This window comes from Lissotriton helveticus, chromosome 4_1 (assembly GCF_964261635.1).
Source record: "Lissotriton helveticus chromosome 4_1, aLisHel1.1, whole genome shotgun sequence".
NCBI classification, from domain to species: Eukaryota; Metazoa; Chordata; class Amphibia; order Caudata; family Salamandridae; genus Lissotriton; species Lissotriton helveticus.
In genome coordinates, this window is record NC_136063.1 from 294,979,083 (window position 1) to 294,995,883 (window position 16,801).

General features: G+C 45.0%; 1 protein-coding gene across 4 annotated transcripts in view; it reads left to right on the top strand.

The window, feature by feature from the left end:
• Positions 1 to 16,801, top strand: part of KLHL38 (kelch like family member 38) — a 58,332-nt gene that overhangs the window by 22,764 nt on the left and 18,767 nt on the right. For 2 of the 4 annotated variants that reach the window (XM_078686800.1, XM_078686799.1), the window contains exon 3: positions 4,706 to 4,811. In XM_078686800.1, the coding sequence (XP_078542926.1) occupies positions 4,706 to 4,811 (106 nt within the window). Of the gene's footprint in view, positions 1 to 2,046; positions 2,587 to 4,705; positions 4,812 to 5,537; positions 6,198 to 16,801 lie in introns of those variants that run through there. The other 2 variants (XM_078686801.1, XM_078686802.1) reach the window with 2 other exon arrangements.

Here is a 16,801-nt window from a genome sequence, read left to right on the forward strand (position 1 = left end):
GGAGAAAATTTCCTGGTGGCTCTCACACATGGAAAAATGGAATGGCAGAGTGATCTTTGGCTCAGTGCTGACCTCGCCATAGAGACAGACGCCAGCAGGTCCGGATGGGGCCCACAATGTGTCCAGTTCGCTACGCTGGGTTTGTGCTCCCCTCAGGAGCGGTCCGTGCACATCAACTGTTTGGAGCTCCTAGTCGGCTCGTTCGCGATCCGATGTTGGACGAAAGACAGGGCTCAATCTTGCGTTCTGCTCAAGATAGACAAAGTCTCAGCCATCAGATACATCAACCATCTGCGGCGCACTCGCTCCACAGTCCTCTTGGACCTCATCACCAGCTTTTGACAATACTGCCAGCACCATCTGGTCTCTGTGATAGCAGAGTACCTTCTGAGTAAATCAACTACCGCTGGGTATTCGGGGGGTGGGGAATATCCAGCGAAACCGAGGTAATTCGCGGAGTTGCAGAACAGGTAGGGTCCATTTTCAGTGGACCACTTCGCATCCAGGCCGGACACATAAGCAGTGGAAAGGGATGCCTTTCCACAGGAGTGGGCTCCAGAGCAGGGTTATGCTTTTCCTCCATTCGCAATGATCATGCGGGCCTCGGTCCAGATCCAACAACACCGACCGGATGCGGTAATGATCACACCATTGTGGAGATCGCAAGTATGGTTTCTGGTACTTCTGGAACTTTTGTGAGATTCTCCAATCAGACTCCCCCTATTTCCTCACCTCCTCTCATTTGGTGTTGAAGGGCTCCCTGATGGCTCAGAGAATTACAGGGGACGCTGGTCGGTCCAGGCCTTTCGCAACAGGCTGAGGTACTCTATCCTAAGCATGGGGTACAAGTCAGCTTCGACTCGATGGACATGTTGGTGTCTCCGAATTTGATTTGATTTGAGTTGATTTGATTTGATTTGATTATCATATTTCTAAAGCGCACGATTGCCCGAGGGCGTCTTGGCGAAGGGGTATGGATCCCATGGTCGCTGACATCACTCAAGTGTTGAATTTTCTAGTGAGTCTGGTGACCGAAGGATTGGCTTACCAGTCCATTAACACCTTCCTCTCTGCCATCTCAGGAGGGCACACCAATAGAGGAGCATCCTTTTGTGTGCAGGCTCCTGAGAGGAATCCGGTTATCCCTTCCTCTGGCTCTCCGGTACTCAGTGCCTTTGGATGTCAACCACGTGCTAAATATATTTTTGTCCTGGCAACCAGACAGGTACCTGTCCCATAAAGAGCTTTCCACCAAACTGGCAATGCTACTATGCCTCGTTTCCTGTAGAAGAGTTTCGGATGTTCGAGCTCTTAATATTACAGGCAGGCTATTTCTCCCCATTCGCCATTTGTAGAAGTATGAAGTCCAATACCATCCTTTACCCAGCCTTCCCAGACTCCCCAAAGTTATGCATTGTGCAGTGCCCTCAGGTTTTTTGAAGAAATGTCTGAAGATTTTAGATTCCCAAGAGAGAGAAAGCTCCTTATGACTCTCAAGAAACCGTATAAGTCATTGTCTTCTCCTGCCATTGCATGGCAGGTGCATTGAGTGATGCAAGAAGCAGGCATCTATCTGACCACCTTTGGGGTGCATTCCGCCAGAGGAACCATGGCTTCCAAGGCTTTTTCGCTCGGAGCGAGATTGGAGGACATTATGAACGCGGTGGATTGGTCCTCAGACTCTACGATCAAAAGCTTTTACTTTAAGCCTGGGCTGGATATGGCTCAGTTGGTGGTGAGCAAGCTTTGAACCAGCATAATCCTTGCCTGCGGTCCTGACATAGAATGAAAATTGTTCCTAACTATCATCTAGGAAAGTTTCAGTTCTATTAGGGACATGGAGGCGAAGATTATCACACCCGGCAAGACGTTTCTCTTCAGGGATCTCACCCTATGGGGTAAGTAAGCAGGTTTTTTCAAGACAAGTATACTTTAATAATATTACGGTCATTAAGTATCCCTGGTAGCATTATCCTTCAGGGAGGGTATGCACTGTGTCTTTACACAAAGGAAAAGACCCATACTGATTCCTTTCTTTGATCATAGGATCACATGGGAACAAACAAGCCAGAGAAGAGGTTGCTGAGGCTTGATTTGCACAACGAAAGAGGAGGCTCAACTGGAAGGAGGACTATCACGGATGCGGAGGAGCCTGATTAGATGTTAAAATGGACTACCATTGTTATGTGATTGGTTGTTGTTTCATACCAATCCCAGAGACTCATACGGAGAGAGTTTAAAGCATAATCCTCGCCTCTGCTGTCCTTAATAGAATTGAAACTTTCCTACACAGTATTTAGTTAGGAACAATTTTCTTTCTGCCTGATTTTTTTTAAATAATTTACGATGCAGTGAAATGTGTGTGTTGTCACATAATGTTAGATTTATTTACTCTTAGGATTTTGGGGCATTAGATAAACATAGGATACACATTAACATGTTAAATCATGAAATCGGAAGGAGGCACACTTTATTTTTTGCATCACTGTATAATACTGTCTTTCTATAGTACTAAAATGTTCTGTACAACATTTTAATAAAAGTCTACTCTCAAACCCTGAGAATTTGCTAGACGTCTGCAAATGGTAAAATCTGTGCTTTACGGATCAGTATACTATCAGCTATTTACAACGTGTGACATTCCTTGGTTGGAAATGGTGATTCTTGAACCTATTTGTTATAAGTGAAATTTTGTTTTCAGATGATACGTGTCCCCTTATTGCTGACACTCACCTCCCAGACTATCTGTGATACAAATTAAGGACTGGTGTAACATACTGTAAGACTCAAACTCAACAGACAAAATACAACTGCCTCTTATAATAATGACTTTTCATAGGGATTACAAAATAATTCCTTTTTGCCTTTATGGTATTTTGCACATGTGCCTGGCCATTTCTACTTGGAGTTGGTGCCTCCTACTTGGAGGCTTTGGTACATTCGTCGTAAAAACGAATGCTCTTTCCGCAAAAGGCCCTATAATAATTCCATGAATGTAATGGATAAAAAATTACGCATTATGTTTTGAGCCTTTGCGTGATCAGGTTTAAACTAAAAATGTCTAATATATAAACCTGGTAGAATCATTTGGTAGGGTACAACTGTGAAGTTAGATAACAACATTTCTTTTCTTGTTAAATGTTTTGTGTAATGTGTAATGGTGAAATGTTTTCAATGTCTTTTGTATTGTAAAAAGTGTATATAGTAAGTGTAAATATATGCCCCGTGCCCTCAAGCTTTTCTGTGGCTCTCTGTGCCCTGTGTGCAAAAGTCCACGCATGCTAGCATGCACAAAAATACACCCACAAACACAAATACAGACACATAAACACTCACACACTCTCCAAAATACATACAGACACCCACATACGCTCACCAGCAGACCCTACGGTCACAAGACATGCACTTACGAGTGCACACAGACCAGTAGTTCACATAAATCTACTTTCACCTATGAAAAATATCACTGGAGCTACAGACACTCCTGAAAGTGGACCACCAGACACGCAGTCATCCATTCACATAGACCAATACACGTACAGACATACCCGCTGTCCTTCAGAAACACTTACTTTTAGACAGCTCAGTAGCAGGCACACAGAGATGGTTTGGACAAGCAGACAGATGAAGGGACCGATTGATTAGTAGAATATTGGTAACTGCAGCTGCGGAGATTTAGGCTCCCTATCCTACTTAATATTTAGCACCTCTACAGAGGTACTCACACTTGAAGTGGAGAAGCAAGTCATCATCTTCTTGAGAATGTTTGTGTCAAGGTAACAATTTAGGCAACTCTCCATACCCATTTCATGTCTAGTTTATTTGGCATAATCATACAGAAATAGCATTGCAATTCTGTCACTGCATCTATCTAGGTCCTAGAGTTTAGGACTAACATATATCACAGTTATGGTTGTCATTCTACTCCAAATCAAATGAAAAAACCTAGTCCTTATTTTTCATTTTACAGATCATTCTATACAACAAGCACATTTACTGTCAACCAATGCAAAGGCTACAATTCCCAGTATATTAATACGTTGGGTGAACACCCAAGGCTAGAAACATAGCATGAAGTGTGTACACAGAGATCTGCCAGCAGCAATTTGCGTACATGAGCTTTACCAAGTTAAATTCTAAACACTAGGCATACATTTTCATTTGGTGTTCATGATATTGCCAATTTCACTTAATTTCAGCTTTGTTTTTCCAGCAAACCTTCTACATTGAACATGAGCTTATTTCAGGGTTCATGCCGTAAAACTACTGCACTGTAATGTTTTTAAGTTCTGTGGAAGCTTGAAGGGTCCACTTTTCATTAGATCAGAATTTCTGTTTACCATGGCCAACAATATGAAACTAAGAGATGAAAATTAGCAAGGGGATCAGGCTAAACTTAATTTCTGTCCAAGATACTTGCAAAGCTCTCACTCTAAACCATCATTCCAACTCACCTCAGCACAGACCATCATTCGGCAAATGATTTAAGCATGAATTATGTGATGTTAACAAAGCCAGACCTAGAAAAGAAGGCACTCATGCACGCATATATATTAATTATATGATTATTAGTGTTAACACATAAATAACAGGGGAATTGTACCTTCTGATGTGTTCAGAACTGTCACCCTTTTCCTTTTTTTTTAAATGTGGCCAATCAAACCTCATGATTACTCAACACTCCTAATTTTATGTTTTACACTAGGTTTACCATGTATCCAGAAACATGTGGTTCAGAATGGAGACCAGAATGGTGAAAAATGTTTGTGCACCAGCAGTAGTAATTGGAGATCGGATCATCATTGTTGGAGGTAACTGATTTTTAAACGCCTTAATCGCTGCCTGCTATTCACCATAGCCTAATCTGGAAAAGGGGGTACACTTTTTTTGCATATACGAATAGAACTAACAAACTTAATTCCATGTCTTCTAAATGAATAAGACATATTTGTTAATATTTAAAAAAATAATATTTTCAAAGGTGCTTTGAGCACAGGTTACCACCACATCTATACTGGTATCCTAGAAATATTACCCGACATATATATATGGTGTCCTTAATTTTGTCCCATTGAACATAGATTTGTAGATTAGCTCCGGAGGGCAATACGTTTTTAAACTATATTTAGGGCACAGTCATTTTGTTAGACTATAATACGCTGGTACTGTACCATTTGTGCCTAAATGTACTCTAATTGTAGTGTTAACATATTTGTTGGATTGCATCCTGGACTTATTAAGTAAGTTCTGGCTTCATATATAGTGTGATTGATATTTTGGAGGTATTGAAAATGCTCAATAATACATAGGGAATTCTTTCTTCTTGGTTTTGCACATATAAGTGTTTTTGTTCGAGGAAGGTATACTGGTTTGTGTCCATTTTATCAAGCTGTCTACTCACCATCTGGCTTCAGGCAATGAAATAGTTAATTAAGTGTTAACCTTTTTAGTAGCATATCTTTCTTAAACTAATTTCTAATATTTCTGTTTATGCATAAAGGCAACAGAGATCATCAAATTGTTTGTTCTCATTTCAGTGCCTATAAATGACCCAGTGACTTAATGGCTGCCTTCAACCAACACACTTGCTCTAGTAAACCAGCATGTTGACTGAGAAGGAAACGAGGAAGGGCAGGACAGGGAGTAAGAAGTGTGGAATTGGAATAACGAAGATTAGCTGTAAATACGCCGGTCGCCATCTCGAAGTCTATCTTTCTTGGCCCAGTTCTTAGATTATGAGGATGCAGAAAGCCCCATTTGCTTTCTCATGGGCCAAAACACGTACCAGACACAAATAAGAGACCTGTGCCAAATAAATGTGACACCTTTTATGTTTTACATCACAACAAGAAATTTATATTTAATAGCATTTAAAAACAGCTTTGTGACAAGACCATTCGTGATCTGTGGAAATGAAAGTCTACAATGACATGTAAGCATATCTTATGAAGACCATGAAGGTACCCGACAGACTTCCCCTAATGAAACACTTTGCCTCTCATTCCATGAAGCCACCATACCCCTGTAAGAATGGCAGTGTATTACCATAGGCAGCTGAATTCCTGAAATTTCAGAAGCTGGAACGATGCAGACTTAGCCCATGGACTGATAGATCAAGCAGAAACTTTGTTACTTTCCATCTGTACCAGATGTCACGAAGACTATTTACGACATACAAAAGGACTTAATACACTGAAGTTGGACGGTAGCAGCCCTATGAACATCAGGGGTGTTCGTGGCCAGCTCTCTGTCAACTTAAGACTTGGTACAAATAGGTAAATAATTGCGAGAAAGGGGTTTATTAATTGAGATGGATGATATTAAAGTCACTATCCTCGTTAGGTCCAGGTCAGTAATTTAAACCTAAGCACAGCCCTTGGTGGCTATGGCTAAGGCTTAACTTAAGAAACGTTTAAAGCATTTAGAAGTACCAAAAAGTTAAAATGTTGAGAACACAGCACAATAAAAATCCTGCTCCAATTTATAATAAAAAAGAATATTTTAATTAACAAAATGACACAAAAACAGCAAACTCCAAAATGGGGAATTGGAGATATGAATTTTTAAAATGTAAATTACGTTTTAGCACCAAAAAGCGCACACCACCATCCGCAGGCAGGTGGTTGCACTAGACTGGGACATGGGTCAGGTGTGAAGCTGACTGCAATGGAGCACGGGTCAGATTCAAGGCCCAGGTAGGTCCCTGTCAAAGAATTACTTTCGGACATAGAAACTTTTCTGGAGAAAGTTGGTTGTCGACGAGTCGTCAGAGTGGCACTCTAAATCCAAAACGAGGTTTGATTGCAGCGGATTTCTGAAGAGTTAGGTCCCAGTGCAGTCGGCAACTAAGGTGGGCGAAGCCCGGTGTCCATGCTCAGGATAGTTTTCACATCGTTTGTCTTAGGTTCAGCATCGTTCACGGTTAAGGTTTTAATTTTTGGACTCATAAACTTTCCTGGAAGTGAGGTTTCCTTCAGCAGATCATACTAGCTAGTTGAATCTGACCAGCAATTCAACGTTGACTGCTTTGGCTCGACTGCAGTCCTGGTCTATCACCGGTTCTTCAGAGAAAAGTTGACAAAAAGTTTCTATATCTCAGCTTTTGCCGATTGGACAGAAGGAGTATACTCTGACACTTATCTAAGGGCCCCAGCACCTATGGGACACCAGTTCTAGGTCATGACTCACCCTAGTAGAAGCCACCAGGGCAGGCCCAGTTGGAACTGGTCAGCTGGGCTTCTTTAGGAAAGTGGGCTTCTTGCGACTTTTGTGACTCTGTACCGGGCTCGAAAAATCCACTCGCACGCTCGCATTTGCGAGCCAGATTCAATTACGGCAAGCTATATTTAGGTCCTGGTGAGTAGGAAGACAAACTGACTGTTGACCTCTGTCTCTGAAAGCAGAGGAAATGTGAAATGATAGCAAGATTTAAAGGCGTCTTTATTGCAAACAAAGTGAAAAAGCACTGCAGGTCTAGTAACAAGCATTTGCAATGCAATAGGTCTCGCATTAGGAAAGTTTGAGCTATTGGTATTGTAAATGACAATATTTTATTTATGTGTTGGTTTTGAAAATAGCTAAATTAATAGCTTTGTCATTTACAATGCCAATAGTTATAACTTTTGCAAATGTGACACCTATAGCATTTATAATGCAATATGTGTAGTATTTACGTGACTTACAAATAACAATGGCTTTTCATTTTTTTAAAATAATTAATACTTAAATAAAAGTTATTGTAATTTATAATGGCAATAGCTTAAACTTTTGTAAATAACTTTTGTGAAGATTATGTTCAGTGTATTTTATTGTGACGAAAATCCAAGAACAGAAGTGAAATATTAACATCTTTTTGTGACATTTGCAATAAAGCTTGAAACATTGAGAGAACATATTTGAACCAGTTGTTGTTGAATAGTTGCAAAGATTGATGCTGTGGTGGCGCCGAGTGATATTGTGGTGGCGACGAGTGATGCCGTGGCGTTCAGTGATGCTGTGGTTGCGCATAGTGATGTTGTGGTGCCCCTGAGTGATGCTGTGGTGGTGCTGAGTGATGCTGTGGTGGTGCTGAGTGATGCTGTGGTGATGTGATAGATAGAGTGAGTGCGAAAGATAGAGTGAGTGCAATAGATAGAGTGAGTGCAATAGATATATAGATAGATAGATAGACAGAGTGATGGCGATAGATAGAGTGAGTGCGATACATAGACAGAGTGAGGGCGATAGACAGATAGAGTGAGGGCGATAGTTAGGTAGAGTGAGGGCGATAGATAGAGTGAGTGCGATTAGACAGATAGAGTGAGGGCGATAGACAGATAGAGTGAGGGCGATAAAATGATAGAGTGAGGGCGATAAAATGATAGAGTGAGGGCGATAGAATGATAGAGTGAGGGCGATAGATAGAGTGAGGGCGATAGATAGATAGAGTGAGGGTGGTAGATAGAGTGAGGCGATAGATAGAGTGAGGGCAATAGCCTCTGCTGCTTACATGACACCCAGTGACAGTCCCCCGAGCTGTCTTGTCCCGGCCAGGCCGAGTCTGCACCGAGCACATAGTGATAAGGAAAACAAGATTCCTATGCCGTTTGAGATTAGCGCTTTGAAATTGTTCTAAGGTTACAGTTTGTTCTTTTTTAATACACAAAAGTCAGTACACTGACATACTCGCTACATCGCTACTTGACCGAGAGAGGCTGTAGGACATGAACTACTGTATGGGGTTATACAAGACCAAGGAGACTTAGCCAGTCGTTTCTGCGCCCGCAGCACAGCCTTTGTGCTGGTGAGTGTGCTACGCTGGCAAGGTCAGTGCCTGTACCCAGAAATACGCTAGCATTACGACAATATGCTGATCAGAACACCTTGGATGGCGCTGTGTTGACTAGGCTGCTCAGCAGTGACCCTAGCAAGAAATGAGTTCCATACACTAGTAAGTTTCTGTAAAAATGTATATTTCATGATTCCAGAAAATTATAAATATGTGATAATGTATGCCTGCATAGATACTACACTTGCGTTTTTGTATCTTGTTTGCTGCGGTCTTCCCTCTCAAATTTAACATTGTTGGTTCTGTTATTACTTACACTGAAATATTTATGACACACTCTCACCAAGTTTTACTTTTCTAAACAGCCCACCTAAAATCTCAAAACAACAAGTCCGACAATACAATGTGCTTTTCTTTGAAAAGATAGCACTGCCTGAAGGTATCACACACATGAAGAGGGGGCAAGGCTTACTATTTCCTGCTGGCAGTAGTTTGACCCCGCCATGCCATGACATAGTGTTGCTGCACAGGGAAACCATAATCATTTCAGTGCAAAAAGTAGGTCTTAGTCTTCAGACAGGCTTCAGGTAGTTTTAAGATAGTTTCTTATGCCTTCTTTAAGACGTTACTTTTGTATAAACATATATTGTTACATGGATGATGTAACTGCTTTGTCGTAGGCGTGATTGTCTTCCTAAGAGTCACTCATAAGGTACTTAATTGTCGCAGGCAGAGGCATTTGCACACCAGGAGTGGTTCTGTTGTACAAGGATTGGCCCACTTCCCACTGAGATCCAGTGTTATGCTAGTGAGTCAGTCTTTTACCAATAGAAATGTTAATGTTGATTATTAAAGCCGGTCTACTAATACCACGGTCGTAAGAGCAAAACATGCTGGGGGTGAGGGGGTGTAGAAAAAAAAATGCCAGAGGCGCCCCCCGCACGCACCCGACATGATACAATCGGGATTGCCGCTGTATTCACTCTCAGACCGCTGTGCTATGGCACCTGTATAACGTGAGTCATGGCGTTTAACCGGATAAATTAGTTCGCAAAGAGAAATTCGCCCTCAGCCACGGTGCGTGGGACCGGCACCACATATAACAATGAACTCGATATGTGTGTGTATAAAAGGTTTCCTCATGGAGGGACGGGTGTGACAGCTGGCACGAGCGCGCTGTGCATTCCGTTTCCGCTCCGTGCCGGGTGGAGCCTCCGGTGTAAACAGCGCCGCACTCGCCCCGTGTCGACGCTGCCTGTGCCGGGGCGCCGGTCGGCGGCAGGCCTTTGTGTGGAGCCGCGGCGAGCTGGGCCGGCTGCCATTGGTCAAGAGCCGAGCTCAACCTCTTCCTGTTCCGCTCGGGTGCATGTTATTCATGAGGCCGTCCTCGGTGTGAGGGGCCTGCAGCCTCTCCGGGAAGGAGGCTCCGCCGGGCGATGGCCATGTCTGTCAGCGTCGATGACGAGGAGTACGATTCGGAGCAGGAGCAGGTGAGAGGCGGCCACTTTGTCCCCAAGCTGTGCGGGAGGGTGAGAGACAGCGCTGCCGGCGGGTGTTACTAGCAAGCTCCCGGGACGTGTGAGCGAGGGGGTTCGTAGGGACGCGCGAGGGACCATTGCAGGTCTCCATTACCTGTCCGTGCGGGATACTACCAGAGAACCGGCTGCCTTGAGACCCGAAGCCCCGCATGGGCGAGGCGGCGTTCAACCAGCAGCTCTGGTAACCATGTGTGCGGAGCCTCGCTGCGCTATGAGCACTCGGGTTGTGTATCATGCAGGCTCCTTAACCTTCATTGAGTGCACCGGGCATGTTTCATTGTTTACAAACGACGCGGTCGAATGGGATGAAGTGGCGTAGGCTTCAGCGCTGGAAAAGAATGAGAGAACAGTGGCAGCGCCGCTTGACAGCAGCCCGAGAGAAAGAGGAATGGCGCTAAGAGAGCCCAGGCAGTGAGAGGCCCCGGCATTTAGCGCAACCCGTGCCGGCAGTATGGTGAACACCCGGCGCTCCCTTCGCAGCAACACCGCAACACCGGCCGCAGAGCCCGCTCACTTTATCTCCTCTAGGACTCGCTCCGGCATTGAGGCCGCTGCAGAGCAGGTCAGCCGGGGACAGGGGTTCTGTTGGGCTAGGAGTAGTGGGAAGGGAGGCGCCTGGACGGTGTACGCGCGTGTGTCTGTGTGCGCGCGTGTGTCTGTGTGCGCGTGTGTCTGTGTAAGGGGGGGTGCGTGTGTGTATGCAGTGTGTGTGTGCCTGTGTTTGCGAGTGGCTGTGTATGTGTGCATGCGTGAGTGTGTCTGTGTGTGTGTGTTTGCGCACGGTAATGTGAGGCACGAGATGGGCACGGCGCCGTGCGCGCCCACGAGGTGAAATCTGCGCTCGTGCCCAGCTCGTGTCCACATTCCCAAAAACGGGTGACAATAGTTTTCGAGCCAGACAGCAAATGCTTCGCATTTGCTTAGGCTCGACCTAAAAATGAAATGATTTTTTATTTTTCGAGCCCTGCTGTACCGTAACAGGATATGAGCTAAAAAGTTAGTTTTAAAGACTGTTTTGGAGAAGGGGGTGACATATCAAATCTTTTAAGTCTCTCAGGACTCCACACCGTATTATGGAAACATTTCTGTGCTCCAGCACGTATTTGTGGGTTAGGATATTTTTCTTATTTCTGAAAAGATAAACATCGATAAGCTAATCTGAAACTGTTACTCTTTAAAGAAGCTGCATTGAGTACACAGCAGAAAGGTCTTTTCATTACATGGGGGTTACAAGAGGATTAGGATAGCACTGAGAAGAAATAGTGACTAAATAACGCCAACAAACTCTGTGCCTAGAAGTAAATAATCCCCTTTCAGGAGACCTGCCCTTGTGGATACTGATGTTCAGGGGGATGAATGGCATCAACAGTTTTTGACAACAAGGTAGTAACGAGAAGCTCATCACTTTGAACCATGCCTCTAGTGGACCTTTTATAGAAGAGGCCCCTTCACATTTCCAGCCGTCCTTCCATCACTGTATCCAGCCATTCTTTCACTACTGATTCATCCATTCTTTCATCCTTGCACCCAAAATCCAGCCGCGGTCCGTGCAGGTAACAGCAATGGGGCTGCGCAGGGGGTGGTATTCCAAGGGACGATGCAGAGGGAAAAATAATTATTTATTTAATTTTCCCTCTGCATCGTCCCTCGAAATCTGCCCCCCCTCCCACACACACGGCCCCACCGCTGTTACCTGCATGGACCACAGCTGCCATCATCCACCCACTAATCTATTGTTTTACCCATAATCCATCCATCCTTCACTTGCCCCATCTGTTCTTTCCCATGCCATCCATCCATCCACCCATATTTCCACCCTTCTATTCAAACTTTCACTCTTTCAGCTGTCATTCATTCTTCCAGCTATCAGCCATCCATTCTTTCACTCTCTTTTTTCATTTTCGGGCGTATTTATTTCCACCCTTTGTTCTTGTCCCGTGTCTCACTTTTCTTACTTTCACCACTCATTCCTTTAATCTTTTTTCCCCAATTTTTCCTTCCTTTCTTCCTTTTTTTACTTACTTTGAGAGGCTGGCTTGGTATATGATGCACCCTGCACCAATCCAGACAACCCTTTTGGTAATGTTAGTGGTCTTAGCCAACCTTAGAAAGCTCTCTAAGTGGTAGCTGTGAAGAGCAGCCTTCAGGCTTAGTCCAGAAGGAGTGTAAAGCAGCTTGTTTTACCAGAACATAATCTTATAGGTACAGAGTAGGTGACGAAGAACCACGCTGCATTTATAAAAATATGTATTTATTATAAGACACTCACTAACGCATACAGATGTCTCCTAACTGGAGATATATATACACAATGCACACAATACTTTTCAATAGAAAAAGGCAAGTAGCACAGGATACACAGTAGTCACCAGGGGAGACCAAACCATATACTAGAATAGTGGTATGTGAACCACGACTCAAGTCAAGACTATACCCAGAAGATGTAGAAGTGCCGGGGACCCAAGGAACCACCAAAGATAAGTAACAAGGAGCCCCACGGAGGCCGTGTGCAGAGTGGGAACACGACCGCAGGCTCAATGCGAGTCAATGGGGAAGTCGCAATTGCAATTTTAAAGAAGGGCTCTTCCCAGTGAAAATCCCATGAGAGACAGAAGGTTGGCGAGCCATCCCACCCGTAGATACCTTAGGAACCAGGTTACCTATCCAAGGGAAGCCGGGTGCATAGGTGTGAAGTGGCGTCGGACACCTCCATCCGACTCAGTGGAGGACTTCAGGAAGATTCTACTGCTGGAGAAGGTGAAAGTGTCCGATGGAACTCAAAAGTGGATTCAAGTTGAGAAGTACCTGCAATCAGAGGGGACAGAGTCTATGCCAATCAGGAGTGACCAGGAGGCACGGAAGACGAATGCCCACCGATTATAGGGTGTTGCAGGATAGATGACGGTGACCTTGGAGCTGCAGCTGTGAGGACCAGGCGACGCTGTGGAAGACCAGGAGCCGTGCACCAGCTGTCCCACGTCTGATATCGAGAGTTAAGGGGTCGGTGTCCGTCGTGAGCACCAACAAACCGTGGCAACTGCAAACAAAATGGAAAGCGAAGAAGGTCCAGTGTTGGGATCAGCAAGGTCCAGGTGACTCACCACAAGCAGGGGAGTCAGGGCAAGCCCAAGCAATCAGGGGAGCCCACAGAATTCAAGTGACTCTCAAAAGGAGTCGCAAGAGGACCTCGAGCAGCCCACCAAAGAAGCAAACCCACAATGTAAGTGATGCGGTGAGGACAAAGATCTTTGTCACTGGACGTGCTTGAGGTGAGGGCTACTTGGAGCCTGAAGATCTTGATGTAAGAAAGCCAACAAGCCTTGACAACGGCAAGTCAACGTGGTGCAAAGGCGTTTGGTTCCTGCGACTCCAACGAGGGGTACTGGCCTCAAACTTGGTGAGAGGACAGGGCAGGCCTCGAGGGGTGTGAAGAACCACCACCTGTGTTGGTGAGCCTTTCATAGTCCGATGGAGCCCAGGATCAGTAGACTGTTCATCTTAGTTGTGGTGCCTGCAAATGCAGGGAAGTGACTCCTTCCCTTTAAGGGAATTTCCTTCAGGTGTCTTGGATGCCCACAGGCCTGTGGAAGGTTAATCTATGGCGCACAGGCACGGACGTTGCAGCAGAAAAGCAGCACGACGAGATCGGGAGCAGCGGGATTCTTCCCAGTTGCAGCCTTGATGCTCAGAATGAAGTCCAGCAAAGTCCAGAGTGCCCAGACGGTTGAAGAAGAAGCGTTATCTCGAAATGAATTTTGTCCACGACGAATCTAGGGACCCACCCGAGGTAAGCCCTTAAGAACCCTAAGGAAAGGGTTGGGAAGATTCAGGGTTCTCTCCCTGGGGAGGATACTCCCATGTCCTTTGTCCAGTTTTGCCCCAGAGCGGGAGCCAACGCATCCCTGGACTGGTTTGAAATGGACTATGCAAGAAGGGCACCAAATGTGCCCCTCAAGCAGACTGAGTGGTGCTAGTAAGTGCTCCCACCCGGACCCAATACACTAAACCCTGCCTGGGAGGTGGTCACAACTCCCTGTGACAGAATGCCTATTGTTCTGCCTTCCCCTGCTCGAGCCTGGCTCAGCAGCAGGAGGGCAGAATCGTGTCTCTGGTCCGCAGCAACCATTTTGTGCTGTCCGGGTCAAGGAGGCTGGTACGGGGAGCACTGAGAGCCTAACGGAGGGCTCTTCCAGTGCTTGGAATTATACCTCCCACACCATTTACAGTGTGGGAAGTATGATTCCAAAATGTTTGATACCAAACATGATAGGGTTTGTTCCAGCCTGTTTCGAGATGGTCACCGCGTAATGACGCGATGCCCCTCTATATGTTATTTAGCTGTCGCACTTACAGCCTGGGAGAATGGACTCCGTAGTCTCTAAAGGTGTCCTGCTCATGAAGGGGTACCCTCACACCCTGCCTTCAGGATTGAAAGGCCTGCTGTATGGGTGACTTATAGGTTTTAAGTGCAGTCACCTTAGATATCGGACAACTATATATTTTGTAAGTGGTGCTACCACTAGCTTACACAGGCTGCAATGGCAGGCCTGTAGTTACAGTTTGAGTGGTCTCCCATGGGTGGCATAATGCATGCTTCAGCCCATTGGGAACCCCTGGTGTACCTATGCCCTTGGTACCACCATACTAGGGCCATATAAAGGTACACCAGTGTGCAATCTGGGAGGTACCTAAGTACTTACCATAACCAATTTACGGGAGAAAGCACAGAGATTGGGGTCCTGATTAGTAGGATCCCAGTCAGACTCGTCAGGAACAAATTATAAATGTAAATGTCCAGTATTTGTAATGTAAATGTCCAGTATTTGTAAAGCGCGAACAATTACCCGAGGGTGTTAAGGCGCTGGGGCCGTCTGGAAGATTAGGCAAGCTATTGCCCAGAGTCACATGGTGCTGGGCTTTTCTGCCACTGGCACACACCGGGGATCGAAATGTGAGCCCCGGGTTCCGGAGTCAGCGGCCCTGGCTGCTGCGCCACACCTCTTCCCAGGCAAAAAGTGGGGATAACCATAAAAGCAGATCCTACTTTCCTACACTTACTAACTCCCTCTTTCTTCTTGCCTTCTTTCGCTCCTTTATTCTCCATGTTTTTTCTTTTTATGTTTCCATCACTGTACTTTGCTCAGTTAGTAGTCCTTTACCCACACCTCTTATATTGCCTTACACTGCCTGACTCAACCCAAACCTCTCATTCTACTACGGCCTCCCACACACCCTTTCCAAACTCTTTCCTCGTTTATCCAATTCATCCAGTTAACAGTCGCACTTATTCACCACTCCCAATAACAACTCACATCTTCCCTTTACTAGTCCACGTCGATCAATCTATCCCTTTCAAAACAATGCACCAAATGCATGAGGGATCCACAGGGAAACAAACAAATATCACTTTTTACGAATCTGCTAGTTTCTTACCTCTAACTGTGGGTTCTGGAGAAGCATGCTACTCACTGCTAAGCTCTTCAATTCCTCCTCATCAGGAGTAGTAAGTGCTATCTAAATACAATTTATAATTACAATTTATGAGCAATTGTCTGCAGACACAAAATTGCTCTGAAGAATAATTACGTTTAAGTTGTCCTGTGCTACCTCCTTAATTGCTGCTGAAGTGAGCGATTCATAACATCACTGTGTAACAACCACAAAATTCCCCTGATCATTGCCCCAATGAATATAATGCAAATACTATTTCAGTGTGATGTACTACCAGGCAGAGTGAAGCATTGCAATATACCATTGGTCCCTTTATACCAAAGTGACTTCCTGATTGTGTCATACATACCAGTGGGATGAGTCCAGTGGAGGTTTGTGATCATGCACTTCGAAGATGTAATCTTTTCCGACTTACTTTTCCCTCGGACTTTGCCTCACAAAACATTAAGGCTTGCAGAGAAGTGTGTTTTCGTTGAAGTGCTTCAATGTACCCTCTCAGGAGCTCTGCATTAAGTGCTCTTTTCAGGGCTCCTCCACCATTGGGTAGAGCAGGCAGATTATTGCTTTTTTCTCAGCTAAATGTGTTTGAGTGTAAGAGCTTCAAATCACTGTACATCAGGGGACAAGGCAGAAGTATTTCACTTTTCCCTGGAATGGTCAGGGCACAGACTGTCATATCCTGGAACAAACCATCACCCATGCCAGGTGAATTGGCAGATTTTATGCAGAGCTGACCCAGCAGAGGGTCAGTGAAGTGGCCCAAGGTGTGGCATTCAGTGATAAAGTCCCCAACCTGAATTGGTGGGATAATCATTGAATTATCTTTTAAACTAGGTCACCCACCGGAAATATGCCTTCCACAAATCTCCCACTTATCGGGCTGTCTCCAAAATTGTAACTCAGCTTAGCATGTGCATTTGCAAAGTACACATTCATCTGGGTGCAGAATCACAGATGTCTCTTGTTACACAAACCAATGGTTCTCTCTTGATCAATCTCTAAACGATGAAAGGCTGAGTGGGTCCACTAGGACTGGAACCTATCA